Genomic DNA, 21,380 nt, shown 5'->3' on the forward strand with positions numbered 1-21,380 from the left:
CCACCTTTGCATCTTGATGGTTCCTTAAACCAACAAAAATGATATATGACTGATTGATCCATACTTTTTCCTAAGTTATCAACGAATGTGACATTTTCTCACGGTCAAATCACAGACGACCATTTCCCACCTTTTTAGTTATGTTGTGTTCTTAATTAAGATATTATAATGAATATATTAATTCAAGCTTGTCACCATCCAACGAGTAAAATTAATTTAAGACGAGATGACTTCGGACGTGGTATAACTTAAAAAGAGTATATTATATAGTTTAAGTAAAATATACAGGCTAAATATGTATATAAAAGCTAAGACACAGGGATGTGATCTGATCCACGGTAAAAAGGGAGTGACGATTAAAGTATGAACTTGATTGTATAAAATATTAAAGGGGTACACAATGTTAAAACTAATACATGTATATAACTAATATATGATTTTTAGTCTAAAGATGCTCTACACCTTCATATAAATGTATTGTATTATGCATTTTTAAAACAATTTACACTAAAGATGGGGGAGAATGTTTACTTCTGAAAGAGGAGTTAACACCGCGACGATTTATTTAGTAATGAACAAAAAAGAAAAAAGAATACAAGTAACAACCGTTTTTCCTTTTCTATTCACAAAATATAGTTTTTTCTTTACACAAATCCCTTCTTCGAATACAAATCAGACAAGTATGGATGCTTACAAATATAGCTTTTTATTTTTCGTCGAAATAAGTACATAGATCATAATTATGTGCATCAAAGGATATATACATATTAACTTTAAATATAAAAATATAGGCTTTGTCCGTAGCTCACATAAATGATGTGTGCAAGGAGTAGCCAGACCTATTATAAAAACATTCATAGGACTAATGAATACAAAATTAAATAGAAAAAAGAACTTGCAGATGTCTGAGGTATTTTTGGATAATTATAATTATAAATGAGTCATGACGAGATTATCCTCATCAATAGATCCTGGATGATGTTCTTGATTATTTCTCCTCTCCTCGAAATGTAACTTGGCAATGTTTCGTAGCTTTTCTGACATAGCAGGCCCAGTTTGTTCAACCAAATGGGAAATTAAATTATGTTCATTTTGTAAGAGTGTATGAGGCTCATCAAATTCCTGACAATGGAAGTGTTCAAAGATTCAGATATTTAATTAGTTCATTACTAATGTACATATATTAATGTTACTACCTCAATTCTTCCATCACTGAGGACAAGCATTCTGTCTGAATCCATTACAGTATGGAGTCGATGAGCAATCGTTAGAACTGTGCATTTGGAAAACTTTGTACGAATAGCTTCTTGGATCAAGGAGTCCGTACTGAATAAAAGACATTTATATAAGTACTATTTAGATAAAAAATACCATAAATAAAGCAAGGTTTGACCTTTATTATTAAAAAAAAAAAAAAAGATATCATCTTCATCTTTAAAAAACGCTATTAAATGAAATAAATATCGACACAGTTTATTAGAAAAGACCATAAGAACCCTTGCCCTTTTTTGGAACATGTGTGAATAAAAAAATTAAATGGAAACAATCATTTGCAAAAAAAAAACGTCATTTGATTAATTTCAAATTTGGCACAATTTTTTATTCTTCTAGAAAGGAAATTTAAGAAAAAAAGTAAGGGCCTGCACATGGATTATTTAATATTTGATTACACTGTTTTAAAATCCCTCCGAAACCTCTCTAAAGTAAATATAACCTTTACTGTGTTGATTCAATCAAATCTTTTATGATATTGATTATGAAAAATATGGATTACTTAATCTTAAGTAATCTATAGATAAAAAAGGTGAGAAGCTTTTCTGAAATACAAGCGAAATAGGACGAACTACGAAGGAGCTGACAATAAAATAACTTTGACATGGATTCACTCAAAAATTATCTTTCTTCAATAAAATTTAATAGGAGGTACTTCTACCATACTCACAAATAAAGAATATTTGGGATTATCAGTTCGACCTTAAAGGAAAAGAAAGAAATTATATACAAAAAATCAGCACTTTCTTAGCCCAAATTGAATCATATATGATAATTGCTTTCTGAACAATCTTTCATGTTTCATCCCCGAAAAATGAAACTTTCCGAGAAAATCTTTCAGTTTTCCATAGGTCCATGATTCTTCACTAAAATCACTAATGAGGGTTTCAATGGACGGTGGGAGAAGACCCTGTCTAATGATTAATCACTTTTTGACTAAATTTATTATATTCTTTTACAATTACTATATAATGGAAAAATTAAATATTATTTATTTGCAAGGCTCTATTAACGATGTTGTGTGCCTAGTGACTATCCAGAGGTTGAATAAAAAGTGAGTATATCAAGTTTTAACAAAGGAAAGAAGGTCTAAAATTAACAAATTGCCTAAAATCTTTGATATTTTAATATCCGTAAATATATAAAAGGGATCGCCTTTAAAAAGACCCTAAATGGCGAAAACAGCTCTTGAAACTACAAATATAAGTGTAAATAATATCTTACTGAGGATCCACGTTTGCTGTTGCTTCATCCATAATAAGGATTCGGTTTTTCCGTAAGATAGCACGAGCCAAGCACATTAGTTGTCTCTGTCCAATTGAGAAGTTTGAGCCTCCATCTGTGACTTGGGCATCAAGTCCCCCATTTAGATTGGAAATAATTTGGGATAGCTTGGCTTGTTCCAATGCATTCCAGAGATCTGAGTCCTCATATTCCATTATAGGATCCAAATTCTTCCGTACATTTCCACTAAAGAGAAGTGGATCTTGTGGAATAATTGATATCCTTTTGCGTATATCATGTAGTCCAAGTTGACAAATATCTTCTCCATCGATAATGATTTCTCCCTCAGGTTCTACCAAACGAAATATAGCGGCTATCATTGAGGACTTTCCAGCTCCTGTTCGCCCAATGATACCAATCTATGAAAATATATAAAGGATATTTAGAACCCTTCATAAATGAAACTCGATTAAAGTAATCTACCTTTTCAAATGAGTTGATTGTGAATGTTAGACCCTTCAAGATATATGGACCTCCTTGGTCATCGTACTTTAATTTTACATTGTGGAACTTAATGACTCCTTTGTTTGGCCAAGAGGGATCTATTTTTTTATCAGATGTGAGACTTTTTTCAGAGGGTAGATCCGCATACTCTGTGACTCTCTCTACTGATGTCATATAATTCTCCACTTCAGCTGATTGTCGAAGTCCCCATTGAATCATTCCAGCCATTATAACAGAAAGGGATAAGCTTATCCCTATATCTCCACCCTCCACGTCTTTAATTCAGAATTCAATTAGATATGTATATAATATGTAAAATAGCTTATACAAATGGATTATAGTGATTGTTCAGTCTGTTAAGTACCCCCATACTTACTAGTGATGGGTGGGTTGATTTTTAACCCGTGGATTGAGTAGGGTGGTGTATTTTCAAACCGCGATTGCAATAAATATCGTTCATATCTTAGTAGTTAAGTTTTTTGCACATTCAATATTATATTTCTGTCGAAACAAAAGTATCACGCACAAGGCTAAAAAGTAAAGCAAGTATAACCTTTTCCCACACTCCTATATGATATATTGAACTTTGCACACATCTTTACAAAGATAAAAAACATCATCTTAAATTTGATGTGGGTACCTTTTTTTCTGACCCACATTTAACTTAAATGTTGAGAGTGGCAGATTTCTATGACAATTTCTTATATAAATAGGGGGGGGGGGGAAGACTCTATTTAAAAAAGATACGACTTAGTAAATAAATTACTTATAAGAAAATTTTAAAGATTTATGTGGAATTTGGCGAATAAACTCTTAAATTCAATTAAACACATTGAAAAAAAAAATGAACTTGATAAGTGTATCTAGGTTATTATCTGTTTTTGTCAAATATTCTATGTATAGTAGTAGTCAAATTAGATAAAATGTTACAGAACATCTTACAAAATTCAAAAGATGCTCTACAATAGTCAACCTGTGCATAACAGATATTTAGGTATAACAAATTACAGATCGAACATTTACCAACATAAGATAAATTAATAAGAGCCACTCACCTCCACTAAAAAAAACAAATATTACAACAGTGGCTGCAACATAGACACTAACGATGCCATCGACCCAAAATCCAAAAAACCTTGTCACAGACTGAAAGCTAAAAAAAGCTGCTGTATGAATATCTTGAAGATAATGAAATTCCGATGAGAAGGTATTTTCTAATTTTGAGGCTCGGATAGTGGAAATGCCATTCAATGTGGTGGATAATTGAGAAATAACTGGAGATCTAAATGATTGTAGTTTTGAATAAAAAATTCAAAATGATTTGGGTGATATTTATGTTGATGGACTTACTTTGTTATTCCCTCGAGACGTTTAACAGATCTGGATGCATTAAGATAATATTTTCTTAGTATTAATAAAATGATTAAAATAACGCCTAAGGGAATGAGAACCTTTGGTTCCGTGGATATGATGAGCCCAAACATACCTGTTGCATTTAAGAAAATCTAAAAATAAAATACAAATACATAGAATAAGATCAATTCAAATGCTTCTCAAAAACAGTGCTTACTAAACTAGTATCACTAAGGGCTAGAGGTAGTAAATCATCTAAAGACCCAATATCCTTTGAGAAACGATTCAGGATCCTTCCTTTAAGTAAGAACGTTTTTAGAATTATTTTCTCCAGGTCTAGAAATGTTTATATAGACTTACCTACGGGATTTACATCGAAGAAAGTGGGTTTTGTGAAAATCACTTTCTGGAACATTTCTAAGTGAAGATTTTTGGAGGACTTCAAACAAAGGATAAGGAATTTCCTAATACTGATTTGTGAGCAAATGATCAGAGCTCCAACCAAAGCAAAATAAATACCATAATAAATTGAGTTGAAGAGATCAATTTGAAAACCCGGAAGGATTTCAAAGGAAGAAGCATTGGCGTAATTACTAAAAAAATGACTTTGGTTGCTAATGTCACCAAACTTTGTTCGAGCATCTGCAGCATTCGTCCATTGCTTCAGCCACCAATCAGTGCTCACAAAGAGTAATTGTGATAAAATGTTGAGGCCATACACGAATAAAAATATCCACTTTCCCCCACCCGCATAGAAATATTTTTTGTATAAGGCCACGGAAATGCTTCCTTTTACTTTGGATTCCGTGGTTTGCGTTCTCCTTCCTTCATTTGGAATGTCGTTATACTCCATGGCGTTCGTGTCAATAGTGGCCCTTGAACCAATAGAAGAGACAGAAGATTGTCGTCTTCGCATGTAATTTTCTATATTTAGACTTTTTTTGGGAGTGAGAGCGAGTTCATCCTCATCAAAAATTGAGTCTGTTTCTTCCTCTTGAGCCACTAAGAAGGACGTAAAGTCCCTTTCAGACATTAATAGCTTATTCAAAGTTCCTTGATCTATTTGTAAGAGGATTTGAAAAAGTTTTACATAGTTTAATAAAGGCAATATGTTCTTTGAAAACAAGTATTGAATGAAATAAATACCTTCGATCTCTCCTTTGGTGTTTAGCAAAATGATATTACTTGCGTCTCCAAGGTATTGTATTTGATGAGTTACGAGGATGACAGTTTTCCTAGAGAGATAATTTTTAATGCATTCCTCATACAAATGTCTTCCAACATGAGAATCCACGGCTGATAGTGGATCATCCAAAAGGTATACATCTGCTTCGGAGTACACAGACCTAGCTAAATTAATCCGTGCCTTTTGCCCGCCTGATAAAGCAACTCCTTTCTCACCCACAAAGGTATGGTCTCTATCTGGCCATGACTCAAGGTCATGTTCAAGAGAACATACTTTCAATACCTAAAAATAATGAGGTCATTATTTAGGTACATACATAACTTGAGTTGTAGAAAACTCTCTCTCTCTCTCTAAATAAAATAATATTCTTACTTTCAAGTATCTTTTATGGTTCATAGATGCCCCTAATAGGATATTTTGTCGAATTGTACCACTAAATATCCATGGCTCTTGTGAGGCATAACTTATCTTTCCATAAATAGAGATATCTCCTGAACTAACAGGGAACTCTCCCAGGAGAGCTTGTAATATTGTGCTTTTACCACTTCCCACAGGTCCAATTATAGCTGTTAGTTCTCTTTTATGCACTTGAAAGGACACATTTCTCAAATCGTCATCTTTCTCATTGGAAGTCCATTTACCAGATACATTCTTCATTTCTATTCTCAAAGATACTTCAGGACGTACCTCTGGTACATGCTTCATACTTGAGCAAATATCACCGATTTCTTCTAGTAGAAGAAAGTTCTTTGGAGAATAAGGTAATCAAAACCTACTCAAAAGTTGGTCATCTAATTATAAAAAAATTGAGTTTACCTGAATCCTATCTGTAGAAACGAGTGCCTCTGAAGTCATAGAAATCGTATTTGGAAAAAATAGAGTTAATGAAAGACGTACAGTATTGAAAAGTCCAAATATAAGAAATATATTTTTGGAGCTGATGACCTCGTTTCCAATGATCATCAAAAAGAATATCAGGAGAAGAACAACTCGACTTGAAGTAAAGAAGAACCCCAGATTAAATGCCTTGTACTCATATGTCTTTTTAATAGTTTGGATTTCGTCTCTAAGTGAAAGAAAGAAAACCAAAGATTAGTTCCATCTTTCTCTCCAAAAAATTGATTTACCCTTGAATTGGCTCACCTCCTTGTTTCATTGACAACTTCCATAAATGGATACTCCCATGCATACATTTTGATCACCTTCATACCTTCAATGATTTCGTTCATCACCCGTATCCGTTTATCTGTTTTTCCAGCAATGAGGATACGAAGTCTCGAGAACTGTTTCCCTATCCAAGTTTGTAGAGGAATAAATACTAAAAGGATGGCTCCTCCACACATGGAGGAAATCCCAACCATGTACCATGTAATTATGGAAACTAAAATAAATTGAAGGGGTGCCACCCAGAGGTAATGAATGAAGAGGACACAAAGATCGTATCGATTCACATCATTCGATAAAAGATTCACCATTTGCCCAACCGAACTTTTCCCAATAGAGGCTTTACTCAACTTGAGTGACTATGACGTACATACAAAAAAGGATATTTAGTTATATTAATTGCATTGAATTGTCCCTTTAAGTGATTACCTACTTTTTTGTACAAGAGAGCCGAGCATGCTATACGGATTCTCATCCCTACCTGGACCACACCAAAGAAATACCAGTGATGACTAAAAACGTAGAGTACTCCAGACATAATGAGTACAGCTGACCATATATAAAGCTGGGTTGGAGATATCCCATGATTTGAATTACTAAAGTAGAGAACGATTTGACTGATGGCAAGGGGCTGAAGAAGACGAAAGACACATTCTTCAATAAAAGAAAATGCTCCATAAACTCCTAAGCTTGAGCCAAAGGTTCGGATGAGTGCTCGAAGTAAACTAGGAGAATAGCGTTTCTTGGATGTATTATCATATTTCAGCCCTTTCTCCAACTCTTTTTTCCATTCTCTAAATCATAAACAAGAAGACTTTTTTAATCGGTATAAATATGTGATACAAATAATGGATAAAAAGTTTTAAGATAAAATTTGATAGTACTGGGATGGTAGTGTAGGAACCGCAGTTCAGGACTGACGGTTCACGTTACAGTACAAATTTGTAATGGATTTACAATGTGGTGATCTTAAAAAATAATGTAAATAAGTATGTTTTTTTTTTTCTATGAAAAGAAGAACGCATCTGGATTATCTGTTGGTTTGCTATGACAATATCGTCAGCTGTCGGAACTATAATTATTTCCCTCGCTACTTCAGATATATTATTATGTAAAATACCGTAGACTACCATGAATCAGAGTTCGATTTTCCCTTTTTTCTATCCCTAATATGTATTTACATACCTCTCAAGATTATCACTCAAATATCTGGACTTGTCTTCTGTTAAAGCAGATGGAAGATCCGGAATGTCAAAAGCCTTATTTTGACCATCACGTAGTAGGGGCAAGACCCATCTGTCATTGTTTTGTAAAAAGATGCATTATAATTAGTTTGGTTGGTATGACTAAAAAAAGTAATGGAAATAAACTTACATGAAAAAAATCTTGGATAGAATATTTGCATTTGACCTTTTGTTGTCTTTGAGATTAACTTTTTCTTCAATGTCCATATTATCTATGCATATATGTATATATAGTAACGAATCAGCAAGCACACACACAAAAACTGATAAAAGAACACAAAATAAGAAGGATAATGTTGCAATTACAGAGGCAAAGGAGAAGTAGTGAAGTTATTTAGTTAAATCGGCAAAAAATAATAACACAAAATAAAGAAAATAGAAATGAAATAAATGCCTCCCTAATTATAAATAACTAAATTGAAGATAATTAGTATTCAAGTTCATGTTTTACGAGTATATAATTCACTTAATAGTCACGATTTGCTTAAATGTTGATTTAATCTCCTATGAACATTGTAAAGTGTAGCTATATGCTTCGCCTAATACTAAATACAATGTACAGTCACAGAATCCGTTTTATTATTGGGAGCTTTCTTTTCCTTTCTCTTCCTCCTCTCTTTTTAAAGGTAAACTATCACATGAATACAAAAGAACAGTGGTGTAATAGGGATTGAGTTTAGCAGTCGAGAATGCCAAAATGGCAATGAATAAGTCCTAATACTCACAATAAAATACTATTTAATCATTCTTAATGAAAATGAAAATTTAGGAATTTGTAATGTTTTGAACTTACTTTTACAATTTCAATTGTTTGACGAAAATTATTTATAAATATGGAGTTTAAATTGAGATATTTATTTATATTATAAAAGGTTGGGTTATGTTACAATTGAAGAATGTACAAGTTGTAACTTGTATAATCAGATTGTACAGGTTAAAATGTACTACGCTGTATTTGCTTACAACATCAGTCATTTTAATTACTATTATGAATTGATGCAATTTTTTCATTTAGATCTATTGAAACTATGGATTTATTATATATTTAGAAATAATATTTTATCTGCAAACATTGAAACTAAATAACGTATCACAGAGTAATTAGTAATTTCTATCTTTAAAAAAAGCCAAAAATTATATTATAAATATAAACTTTAATAATTATTAATTATAAAACAAGTTTTTCATTCAAATTTCATTTGGCATTGATTTTTACTAAAATCGGATGATTAGGTGAGAAATATACATATTTTTTTTTAATATGTTGGTTTTTAAATAGAGATCGCACCTTGTATTATATATCTTTATCAGATTTCATAATACATATATATTCAATATACTTTAAAATGGAGGACTACAGAGTTTGTTTTGTAGGGAATGAAGATTGTTATCAAATGATACAATGAAATATGATAATCAATATTATGACTGAAATAGTCTTATAATATATATAATTATGACTTCATAATGAATAAAAAAAATATCTTTTTGTCGAATTAAGCCTCTATGATTTGATCAAAGAAATAAAGAATCAAATAGTTATTACCTTTTTTAATTATTCCTTTTTGTTTTCCCTAAGGATCAATCTCCTTTCAACGAGTGTCTTTGTATTAACTTTGTTCATTAATGATAAATAATTGTTTGAATTTAAATGCTCTCTCCTTTTCTTTTCAACTTGTTTGCAAGTGTTTCATACATATAACAATCATGCCTAACTAGATAAGTAAGAGCGGCTTTAACGCATGAGGTCGATCTCCTCACAATTCAGTACTCGGCCTGTTATTATTAAATTATTATTCTCATAGTTTAGTATTTAATACGAAATGAAGACCAGATTAGTTTTCAATGAAGGATAGGAAATCAACTGTAATGAAAAAGTCGTGTTGGATTCGAGCTCTGACTATTGAGTTTAAGTAATGGGGCTAGTACTGCATTTGTCCTTATTTATACGGTACAGTCCAAGCTTAAAATAGGTCCTTAGGACTATGTAGCATTGGGACCAGTCCTTAACTGTTGGTCCTTGGAACTTTTCCGATTTTAATCAAAATAAGATATATGAGATATGTATTAAGATTATTACAAATATCTTGCAAATAATATTCTTTTTTTCATTAAAATACGAACATAGTAAGTTGGAGAGAAAGTGATCAAATATATCTCCCTTTATTTCCATACTTAATAAGGAGTGTCACAATCATCCGATTTAAGCCAAGAATATCTCATCCTGTTTAATAACTAGTTACCAATAAGAATACAACTCCTTAATGCCTTCTCATAGAAGCACTTGTCCCTATTGACAAAAACTCGGACAGGCATAAGAAGTTCCCATCCGAGCTCCTGGAGCTTCTGACGCGTCATCAAGGATGTGTGCGGCCAGACGTTGTCTTGATGATATGTCGTTGTCTACTATTCCCTAATGCTGACCGAATTATTTTGGATTGCCAAATTCAAACAGTCGAGTTGTTCACAGTAGAGGGTGAAATTGAGCGAAAAAATAATCTACGAACTACTGTTGTGTAACGCAAACCAAAATAATATCGGCCCCGTATCATAAATTTTCTTGGTGACTTTCGACGCATTTATTCCCTTCCATGTAATAAAAATGTAAAATATGTCGAATTTCTTTCTTTGAGACCTCCATACTCAAAGCACGATAATTCACAAGTGAACTAGTCATGCGCAATACTCTCCAAAAAGAGTTTGTAGTATACACTCACATCTTTACAACGCCTGATCTGTTGATCCAATGTGACCAATGATGAAAAAGATATACTTAGTTAAAAAAAGGGATGGAGTCAATGATCAGAATCCATCACTTACCGTCCTTCTGGTCGGATTTTAAAACTCGACCACTGCATACAGCCCAATATATCAGAGATACATTGATTCAATTATAGAGACATTGTATTCAAATTTATGGGATGAGTTAAGATACCCAAGAATCTTAAGTACCGGGTCGTGCAAAACGGATGTACCACTACTATAGATTAATTTTTCGTGTTATAGTGATTGTAATTTGTAAATTTCCGATACTTCACGCGACAGCTTTCGAATGAGTTATTGCAATCGCTTCTATCATTTCTTTAAACAAAAATGGAAGCACAAGAAATCAGATTGCGCTTTGATTGGCTCCTGCCACAGAACACCTGAAATTGTCAAGATTGTTAGGATCGACAGGCAAACCATCTACAGGGTCAGAAAGCTCATGAAAAAGGGGAAACCCCTTACAATCGAGCCAAGTAGTGGAAGGCCGGCCAAACTGACCCCAGAAGTGGCCAAGAAGGCGTTTGATGCCAACCCCGCTATGTCCATAGCCAAATTAACCAAAAAGAAGTCAGTGGCTCGCTCCAACTTGTCCAGGGCGATCAAGGCCTCCGAGGGATTGTCCAAGAAGTACTTGTATAGATCATTAATGACTTGACAGCAACAAGATGTCCGTTTGAAGCGGGCCAAACACCTCTTAAACGACCTGAAGCATCATGGAAACCGTATGATATTCTTCTCGGATAAAAAAACATTCACTGTTGACCCAGTCGTCAACAAGCGGAACAATCAGGTTGTTTGCTTAGGAGACACTTCTAAAGACTTCCACCACGTGTCCAAGATGGGTGGGTGGGTTCCCCATCCTTCTGGATGACGTAGGACGCCTTGCCCGACTACTTGGAGATCTTGAAAGCCAAGGTACTCGCTCAAGAACTTCTGGCCTCCTCAGAGCCCTGATATGAATCCTTTGGATTACTCTATCTGGTGGGAAGTCGAGTTCAAGTCCTGCAGATCACACCACAGCAATGTCACCGAACTGAAGTCCTCTGTGGAGAAGGAGTGGAAGCTCATGAGAAAGGACTACATTGTCAGAGTGTAGTCCCCCCTTCCGTGCCCGCTTGAAGGCTGTCATTTAGAGAAATGGAGGTCAAACTAATAAATAATATTTGTAAAGTACTTTTATGTAATCTATCACGTCTGACTAAATTAATTGAGACTCAGGAGGAGCAAAAGTTCACAACCTCACAACCTGGTATAGTTTAAAACCTTTATTTGATATAAGATACTTACTTATGTTGGGCCCAATATTGACCTTTCAAATAAAATCCTTCCATTTGTCATTCTTTTATCGTAACGATCATCTTTGACCAAAGTGTTAATAGGAATAGCTTTATCATGGAAATTGAGGATAATTCGTCGAAAAATACAAATGTAATCTACAGTCAATTTTGCAATCAACTAATTATAAGCTTGATTTTTTGTGGACGGGCCACTTATACTAGTTTGTTTACAAAAGGAGTGAGAGTGGCAAAATGAGAAAGTTACCTAACTGATAATATTATTATATATATTTACTATTTGTAAATTCAAATTCAAAACTGTATTTAGGACAAAAGAAAAATAAATAAATAAGGAATACCATTTTTTATTTCTTTATCTTCTGATCCCAAACTACAAATTCTAACACATCACATTGCAGAGAATGCCCCATTGAATATTGGTACGAGCCGAATTCGAGTTTTTAAGCATTGGGCCAAGTACATTTGGCATCTGGGGAAGAATTAAATTTGTATTGAGTGGGTAAAATCTAAGACAAACCCTTAAGTGAGTTTGACTACTTCAATAAGGTAGTCAGTTATTCATTAAGGTAATTCTGGGTCGGATTGAACACATTAGAGCCAAATTTGACCTTAACCTTACCAGCCCTATTTTAGAGATCCCTCATCGATAACAGAATATTATGGGAGGTAAAATTGAGAGTTTTGTTTTTTTGTCAAATCTTTAAATCAGAAAAACTATACGCCTATAAATCAAAAGAAAAAATATTTCTTGCAAATACTCCATGCATCATATGTAAGCTTACACTTAAAGGAATTCTAACAGCTCGAGTTTTGGATAGGAATTTTTATAAAAGTGATGTTGCGTTATATTCCAATAATCATTTGCAATTGTTATAATTTGTAAATACTGGCTGTATCTACAAAGACGACAAAATGGAAGCTAAAAGAATTATTTTGCTTGAAATACATAAGCAGCGGAAGACCAAATGACCTCACAATTATTCAAACGACGTATATAGCATTAAAAAGCAATTTAAATACGACCATAACTATGCATGTCAATAACGCCGTGCTATAAATTCAGTGAGGACGCTTGGGTGGTAATGCAAAGCAGATGAATATGAGTGAAGTCATGTTCCAAAGGATCATTAAAGATGACTTGGAAGAAGGAGTAAGAAATATCTCATTACGAAGGCCACACTAGGAGAAGTGGTTTTCTAGAGACAAACTTCTTATGAATGTGTCCAAGAACATGAGGCCTCCCAGCTCCGGTGATCTTCATCCTTTGGATTATTACATCTAGGAAAAGGTTAAAGGAGCCAATCTGTGAGATCTTAGGAGGCAACCATCAAGGCTGCTTGTGTGACTTGTCAGAAGACTTCATTTGTAAGGTTTTTGTGGGCTTCAGAAAGAGGACCAAGGGCGAAATTAATGCCATATTGAATAAAAAATGTCAATTTTAGTTATAATTCACTAAAATTGAACTTAATTTTGTTTACACTGTATTCAAGAAATAGTTTTTTATATAAATTTTGGAGAATAATCTTCAGTGTAAAGTTTTTTTTATGAGAAAAAATTAATGAGGAATTACTCAATAAAACTGAATAAACAACTGGAAATGCGATTACCTCATCTATACTCGAATATTTTGGGTATTGATCATTTAGGTTCGAGTATTGATCATTTGTATTCGAGATATTTTTCAAAATATATTTTGGATGAGTTGGAGTAATTTTCAGAAAATAAGAGACTTTAGTTAAGTCGAGTTTTTCTCCAGCACGAGTAACACTTGGATCCAACGCTATTAATAAGAGACTAATAGTACACATCCATGGTATGTACAGACATATGCAATTTATTGACAAAATTTATAAGAGTCCATCTAATTGGCTACAATAATTACATGAAGGAAAACACATAGTACTCAAATGTTTTTCACTGTCCTTGTGTTTCCTTTGATAACAATAATTCTCTTTTTTCCAGATCATTTTATCCCATTATGTCTATCTTGATCTCACTCCTTAAATTTGTAATCAATTCTGTATACAATCATATATTGGATATCTATAATGATTTTTTTTAAATTATTTTTTTAGAGATATGGCACATCGCAAATCAAAAGTTCAGCTGTTCAATTGACAAACAAAGGGATTCATATAAAGGGGGGAATAATAGCTCAATGGATAACATGCTCGGAAGAAATTATTCTTATCAACTCAATGTGCGTAGTTTTGCATCCGGTTGTACCTAAAGAAGGATATATTATGCTGATATGGACTTCAAAGACGATTCATAGGTTTGATGGAGTCTACCATAGAGTAGTACTCTCATTTTTACCGTGACCAGTAATTTCAATTCTAGTAAATTCATTCCCCATCATTTCATTCCCAGTAAATTCATTCCTGACATTCCATTCCCACTTTGAGGAGGGATAGTTATTGATATCATACGGTTTATGTTTCTACTTTAGTTAGTAGGTTTTGTGTAGGACTTTAGAGGGAGGGCTGGACAGTGTGCACTCTGTACTTGAGATTACTGATGACTAGTGATGGATGAGAGACGGATATGAATGAGTTATGGTGTTTATAGATTAGAAATGACGTCATAATAAATCTTTAATAGTGAGTAGGAAGGAATCCCATCCGCGGATATTATTTATACCTTGGGAAATAGAAGTCAATTCCGTTTTAAATCTTCCTCTTGTTCACCGTCTATCACTACTCCTTCTCATCCATCTACCATCGACAATCATCCATTTCATCATTGCATTTTCTCTTCCCTACCTCTTTTCATAATTCAAATCTATGTAAACAATAAACAAGTTTGCTTGGGCCCCTCACTCTCTTCACCAGGATCACTTACTCTTCCCTGTTTCAAGTTCAGCTCTGGATTGAATCCTACCACAATCATTCATAGGATCATGCTGGTACTCGTAATAGATCTTTAGAATATATCCTTCATCCCCTTCTCATCCAATCACAAATGTTCAACCTCTAATACGTAGGTTTCAAAGCATTTGGAAGGAATCACGGAATACTATTGCTACGGTCTGTTGAGAAGACATTCATATCTTTCTTCATCTAAAGGCCATAAAAAAGGATTGTACTAGAGTTATAGAACTAGATCAAAATGTGGTCAAGGTACATGAAAACCTGCATGTATTTCTGAATATGATATAAAATATTAAATATATTTAAATACTTCATTAACTTCACCTTTGCCTCGGGAGAACCGTCTAGCTACTAACTGAGAGCATGTCTATGTTGTTTGTGTGACTGCAGCAAACTAGAACGGCAAAATGATTTCTTTTGTCTCCCATTTCCCACTTCAGAGTATTTAATCTGAACTAAACATCTGCAGACATTCTTCTTCAAGACACCCCAAACTGTAAATCCAAGGGGTTGAGATCAGTGCTGGAGGAAGGCCTCATAGAAGCAGGCCAGAAGTTAGCCATATTGTTGCTGCATATATTTTAGTTTTTCTTTGGTATATGGGGCTGTAATGAACATATTGATATTGTAGACACTTCGGATGAATATACTAACGGTCTTTGTAGCCTTCTCGGCACTGATATCGGCAGATTGCATATCCGTTTTACACTTAGAGACATGGGATTAAAAAAACTTGTATATATTTTTTCAGCTGTCGTTTGGTTGTGTAATAAAATAATGTAGCTGAAATAACGGGGATAAGCTCGTCATTAAATGCTACTGCAAGTTTTGACTCCCCCCCCCCTCAGTATATCTTTAATTAAATATGGATCGGATTAGAGTATGTCGACTTGAGTAGAGTCCATCAATTAGAAAAGGAAGGATAAATCCGCCACAGAACCGTATTGCCAATTTGAAAAGAATATAAAGTATATTTTGATATACTTTGACTTAAAAACAATATTATGTTTGGTTTCAATCAAGTTAATTAAATGTGGAACACCGATTTACTCGGAGTTTTTCTGTATATTCAGTAAAAATTAGATTTTTCTAAACTTTTTGTTTGTATTTCCATGGCCCTAATAGGTAAATACATACATACAAGTATGAAAGTCCTAAGATCTTATGCTACCTTTTCCCCGTGTTATCTCACTAACATACATATACATTAACACCATATTTGTTAGCAATTGTCGATTTTCTCAACCTCTTTTTCCCTTATCAATGTTCTGAAGGTTTTTGATTTGTTGTATTCAAATAAGTTCATATTAATCTATTTGTAATTCCTAACCATTATTCAATTGGCTAAAAGATAACGATTGATTTTGGGCATCTTTCTGTTTATTTTTTTTGGATTCGGGACGTGCGATTCGATTTGATCTTATAATCAATGACCTGTATTCGAAAACTAAGACTAACGACTCGACTTAGACTTGAAAACCAAGAATCGAGACTATTTTTTAATACATTTTCTCCCAATCCTTTTAATTTTTTTAAAAAGGTATTTACTCTTCAAGTAAAAACTTTTTTTTCAGTTTTTGTATGGGGAAAAATTAACATGATTTATTTATGCTACTAAACTCAAGAAAATACTTTGAACATCGAACACTATATAATAATTATGTACTTGAAATGAACTCAAATGAGGGAGTGCAAATGCTTCAAACTCGACTTAAACATATAGAGTAAGGACATTTTCCCCATCTTTGGAGGAAAGTTTGCGAGACACAATCAAGGTAGCAATGTGTTTGATGCAGTGTTGCGTCAATCCTTATTTATTTAGTCCAATTCAGTCTTTGGACGGATCCAATCAGTCCTTGGGACTACTAGTCCTTATGAATGTTTCCCAAAAATGTAGTTTGTTTATTTTTAAAAATAAGATATATGTAAAGAAGGGATCTTTATTTCGATTTTTTTATTGTTCATTTAACTTGTTAGATGGAGTAGCACAGATTAAGTATAAGTAAAAATTAGAGTATTACATATTTATTAATCCTTTAAACAACTCCAGAAAAAGTAGATTAAATTTTCAGTCTGCATTAATGAACTTGAGCTACAATAATGTAAAGAAAAACCAAAGTATGCCAATTAGAAAAGGAAATACAATTGATGAATCCACTCTTTTTTCTTCATTAGTCGTCAAGAGAATGAACATATCCCTCTAATAGAAGAATTATCGTCCAACTTTGGTGTTAATTGACTAAAATGTATAGTAAAATAAACATATGAATTAAAATGTGATTATAGTATTATCTCTGCGCAAATGCTATTTGAAATGTAGAAGTTTCTCCTCTTTATAGTAGTAAATCATGTTTTACCCCCCAAAAAAAATAAAAAAAATAATAGGCATTAATTCAGCAATACCATATGTCTCACTCCCCTCCCCCCTTCTCCTTGCGCTCTTCTTCAAATCCAATCTCTATGTTTTACATCCAATAACGAATGTAAATACATACATGGACATATGAGATATAGATTACGAGCATTACACATGTCCTACAAAAAATATTCAAATTTTCATTATAATGCAACTTAATACGAGCAAAGTCTATTTTTACTTAGTTATATAATGTATTCTATTGTATAACGGAATAACTATAAAAATAAAAAACACCCTAAATTACGATTGATATAACCTTCTTTGAGGACCGAGCAGTAGGACGGGACGGCACAACCGTCCTGGGTCCTACATAAGGTAAAGATCAGTTCTGATGAGAAATGAATGATTAACTTTTATTAAGCTCTATTGACAAAGTAATCGTACTTCTCTGTTGCTAGGAGTTTAGAAAATATATTTGATCTGACATTAATTACATGTTAATGATATGTAGACTAGGACATTATTTTAGGACAGTAATTTCCATGTCATATGGTGTCCAAATAATGTGTTCAGAGCGTTAAGTAACATTGTGAAGTGGAGCCTTTTATTAATTCTTTAAATATAGTGCCCCTCAGGACAAAAACAAGCTAGAGTTATTTGTTTCAAAAGTGGGTGGATTTTTTGATGTGTAACAGATTGCACTTAAAGTAGTTCAAATTGATCTTCACAATAAATAATGAGAAATTGATGGAGTTTACTTGAAAGGAAGAGCCAATATACAGTATGTCCCTGCGAATTGTGAACATATTTTCAAAAACTCAAAATTATCAAAAAGTACAGGTTAATATTTTGAGAGGGCTTGGTTTTTGGAATTTTTGAAAAAAAATGTATGATTGGGATTATTATGATGTCCTGATAAAGCAGAATCAACGTATTGTTTTAATTTAGGAGGGGGGGGGAGGGTTACTTTTTGGGGGGTCTGACTTAAATTTTTCGGGCAGAATTGGTTATTAGTCTTGGTTCTTTATAATCCTCATGGATAGGTACTATACATTGATGCAAGGTTTGTCTATGAAATTTATGCAATTTAATCAACAGTAATTTCAATTTTTTTGAGGCGACTTTGGGACTTTCTTACAAAAAAATTTTTTTTAGTCTTTGTTTTTTATGATGTCCTGACATAGTAGTATACATTGGTACAAGTTTTGTACATGGAGCTTCTGGTTCAAAAAAACAAAGACTAAAAAAATCAAAAATCTATGTGGCATAACTCATTAACGGCGGTAAAACCTTCTGTACCTTATGTAGTGAAATCTTTGCTATCTTTGAAATCTTTGGTTCTTCGACTTCTATCCTTCGTTTGATGAAGAAATTTTCTTGAAATAATTGTTTACTTTTATTTCTCTACCAATTGATATTACAGGAAAATTCGGTAAATTATTTAGTAAGAAAATGAAACATTTCCAAATATTAATTCTCGACTCGCTGGGACACGCAAAAAGTGTATTCATTCAAATAAACAGGGGCGTCCGCAGCGTTTGGGATTTAGAGGATATCTCCCCCCGGAAATAAAAGTATCCTAATGTCAAAAAATTAAATTTTTTCCAAAAAAAATTTAATTTTTCTGAATAACTATGAATTTTTGAAATTTTTTTCCAAAGAAATGTATTTTTTAAATTTAATATTTGAATTTCTTTCCACAAAAACTAATTTTTGAAATTATGTTATCCAAAAAATTTAATTTATGATTTTTTATTAATTCCAAAAAACCAAGCCCGTCCAAAAAATGTACTCCTATGGACGCCCCTCATAAAGGACATAAACTATACGTAAAAATTTTGCGTATCTGAGCTCATTCTTAAGTTATGTATTTAAATTCACCTTCAACTCATCCCACAAATTTGAATACAACATCCTTATAATTAATTCAAATATATACCTATGAAACATTGGGATGTATGTACAAAATATATATATGAAGTAAAAAGATTAACTGGAATTATCTCCTTCTCTTTGATTTTTTTGTTTCAAGATTGATTTTATGTTGACTCACTGCCTCTATTAATTGACGGCTATATCATAAGCAACAACAACAAAAATTTGGGATTTTATATAATACAAAAACTATTCTCCTTTTTTTTATTCAATTCTCCATGTGGAATCCCTACATACTTATCAGTATAAATATATTACGTTAATTAAACATACAAAACCTTAATTAATGGCCTGATAAATATTCACCTTGAATAACAACATCTGTCCTATAATAAGGTTCATCAGGGTCACTATATTTATTTACGACGATAACTGTTCATTAAGCTAAGAGAAAGAGAGATAAACTTGAATTATTGTCTATGTTACAAATTAATTTTCTCAGAGTAACGTCATTTTTCTTATTGTGATGTCATAAAATAACAATTTTTTTTTTAATTATTATCATTTAGGTGATAAATATAGATAAAAGTGTTTTCCACAAAGGAAAAAGGATATTTTTACTTAAAATGTCTACAGGTGGTAGTCGGGGACTCACGAACTGTTTGATGTGAGGAAGATATTTTTTTGAACGCAAATGTTCTTCTTTTTGGTATTATGTTTCCTATGGCGTAATTTATCTCCTGGTAGTTTTCTTGACCTTAAAACTAAACCTCTCTTTTGTTAATCAGATATATGGTTTATATCACACAACCTTTTCTCCGAAAATTAACAGAAAATAGTTCCTAAATAGATTAGTACTTAAGCGAATAAGTATAGGCAATATTTATTTATTGAAATGATAAAATGGCCTATATATATAAATATATACAACGAGGGATCAACAAGAAATAGTATTCATGTCCTCTCGGAAACGGAGAATAAATATAGAATAATTTATTAATTAGTTTATTTATCAGAAGAATAAATTATGAAATACCCATGACTGAATCTTTAAACCAAGTCGGGAAACGAGGACTCACGTCGTGATCAATAGCTAAAATATGTATTTGGCACATAAACTTTTTTTCTTTGTTAGAGGTAACTGTTTAGTTATTATTTAGAGATATAATTAGGAATTATGATGTTATCTAATATATTTTACTTTTTAGAAGATGCTCATTCAAAGTCCGGAAGACGGACTTAGCTTAACTAGAGAAGATTGTTATAATATGGAGTTTTGTTAACCCAATAATTTATTTATTCTAGTTGAAACATTATGATGTTTACTCTGCATTATTTTTTCATATATAATTAATGTAAAAAAATTTTTATTTTAAACTATGGAATCCAAAGTTAGTCTCGATTCCAAGTTCCCACCTCTCACAGTAATTGATAGTTGTATTTTAAATTATACGTTTTTCATTATAATAACAATCAATAAATCATCAATGTATAATTGAAAACTCTGGCCTCTTAGCTTCTCTTTGCTTGGAAATTCAAAAAAGGATAAATCAAAGAAAAATATAATTTCCTCTTTCCTCACAGCAATTTTAGAGTGTGAGCCAGGCGTGCTTCATCAATTATTCTCCTTATAACATCCCAGCCTACGTGGGTAGTAAGAAAATGACAGAGTGACGTCATATGAAAAGCAACAACCTCTAGCCAAAAGTATTACAATTCTGCAACATAGTATTTCCTTAGGCTAACGGTCGCGTTTTGCTACTTGGTTTAAAGCTTTAGCCATCGTGTATCAAGTGAGAAGAGTAAATTAGCAACTGAAAACAAAATAAAAAGGTTATTTTCGTGTATGCGAGGTAACGTCGTCCGAAGGGACAATTAATAATTATCCCTTTAAAATTGAGTTATCTGTCTGGTTTGAGAAAATATTTTTTCAAGGCAAATCTTCTTCCTTTTTCTTATGACAAAGGTCTAGTGATGTGTCAGTCCTTATTTATTCGGTCCTGTCTATTCTTAAGACCAGTGCTATCCATCCTTACGACTGTCAGTCCTTAATTGTCGGTCCTCACAGTTTTTCATACAAATATCGATGGTTTATTAAGGCAAATAAAATATATGAAATATGTATTAAGATTATTGCACATATTTTGCAATAAAAAAAAATCATTAGGATACAACATAATACGAACATATTATGTATTTACTGAGTTATGTAATTTATTCTATTACATCATGGAATAATTATAAACAAGAAAAACACCTTCAAGG

General features: G+C 32.7%; 1 protein-coding gene across 3 annotated transcripts; it reads right to left on the reverse strand.

The window, feature by feature from the left end:
- Positions 1 to 687: 687 nt before the first annotated feature.
- LOC121124119 (ATP-binding cassette sub-family C member 4) lies at positions 688 to 9,585 on the reverse strand. 3 transcript variants are annotated; one of them, XM_071891016.1, is made up of 16 exons: positions 9,494 to 9,585; positions 8,078 to 8,210; positions 7,889 to 7,999; positions 7,137 to 7,497; positions 6,683 to 7,062; positions 6,356 to 6,605; positions 5,912 to 6,286; positions 5,500 to 5,821; positions 4,714 to 5,412; positions 4,571 to 4,650; positions 4,351 to 4,505; positions 4,056 to 4,282; positions 2,980 to 3,275; positions 2,497 to 2,915; positions 1,197 to 1,326; positions 688 to 1,122 (listed from the first exon to the last, which is right to left on the reverse strand). In XM_071891016.1, exons 2-16 carry the CDS (start codon positions 8,152 to 8,154, stop codon positions 931 to 933), a joined length of 4,074 nt encoding a protein of 1,357 aa, XP_071747117.1. In that variant the 5' UTR covers positions 8,155 to 8,210; positions 9,494 to 9,585; the 3' UTR covers positions 688 to 930. The 3 variants fall into 3 exon arrangements, with proteins under 3 accessions (XP_071747117.1, XP_040575178.1, XP_040575170.1); XM_040719244.2 differs by having other exon boundaries at positions 7,133 to 7,497; positions 9,494 to 9,582; XM_040719236.2 differs by having other exon boundaries at positions 8,078 to 8,159; positions 9,494 to 9,570.
- Between the last annotated feature and the right edge of the window lie 11,795 nt (positions 9,586 to 21,380).

Source organism: Lepeophtheirus salmonis, chromosome 1, assembly GCF_016086655.4.
Source record: "Lepeophtheirus salmonis chromosome 1, UVic_Lsal_1.4, whole genome shotgun sequence".
Classification (NCBI taxonomy): Eukaryota; Metazoa; Arthropoda; class Copepoda; order Siphonostomatoida; family Caligidae; genus Lepeophtheirus; species Lepeophtheirus salmonis.

What these genes read in the sequence shown, in the direction of transcription:
- LOC121124119 (XM_071891016.1), bottom strand. Translation starts at nt 8,154, where the DNA reads ATGGACATTGAAGAAAAAGTTAATCTCAAAGACAACAAAAGGTCAAAT. An exon ending in CCCTTAGTGATACTAGTTTA is followed by an intron (nt 4,506 to 4,570) that starts GTAAGCACTGTT and finishes TTTTATTTTTAG; the next exon opens with ATTTTCTTAAATGCAACAGG. An exon ending in CAATCAACTCATTTGAAAAG is followed by an intron (nt 2,916 to 2,979) that starts GTAGATTACTTT and finishes ATATTTTCATAG; the next exon opens with ATTGGTATCATTGGGCGAAC.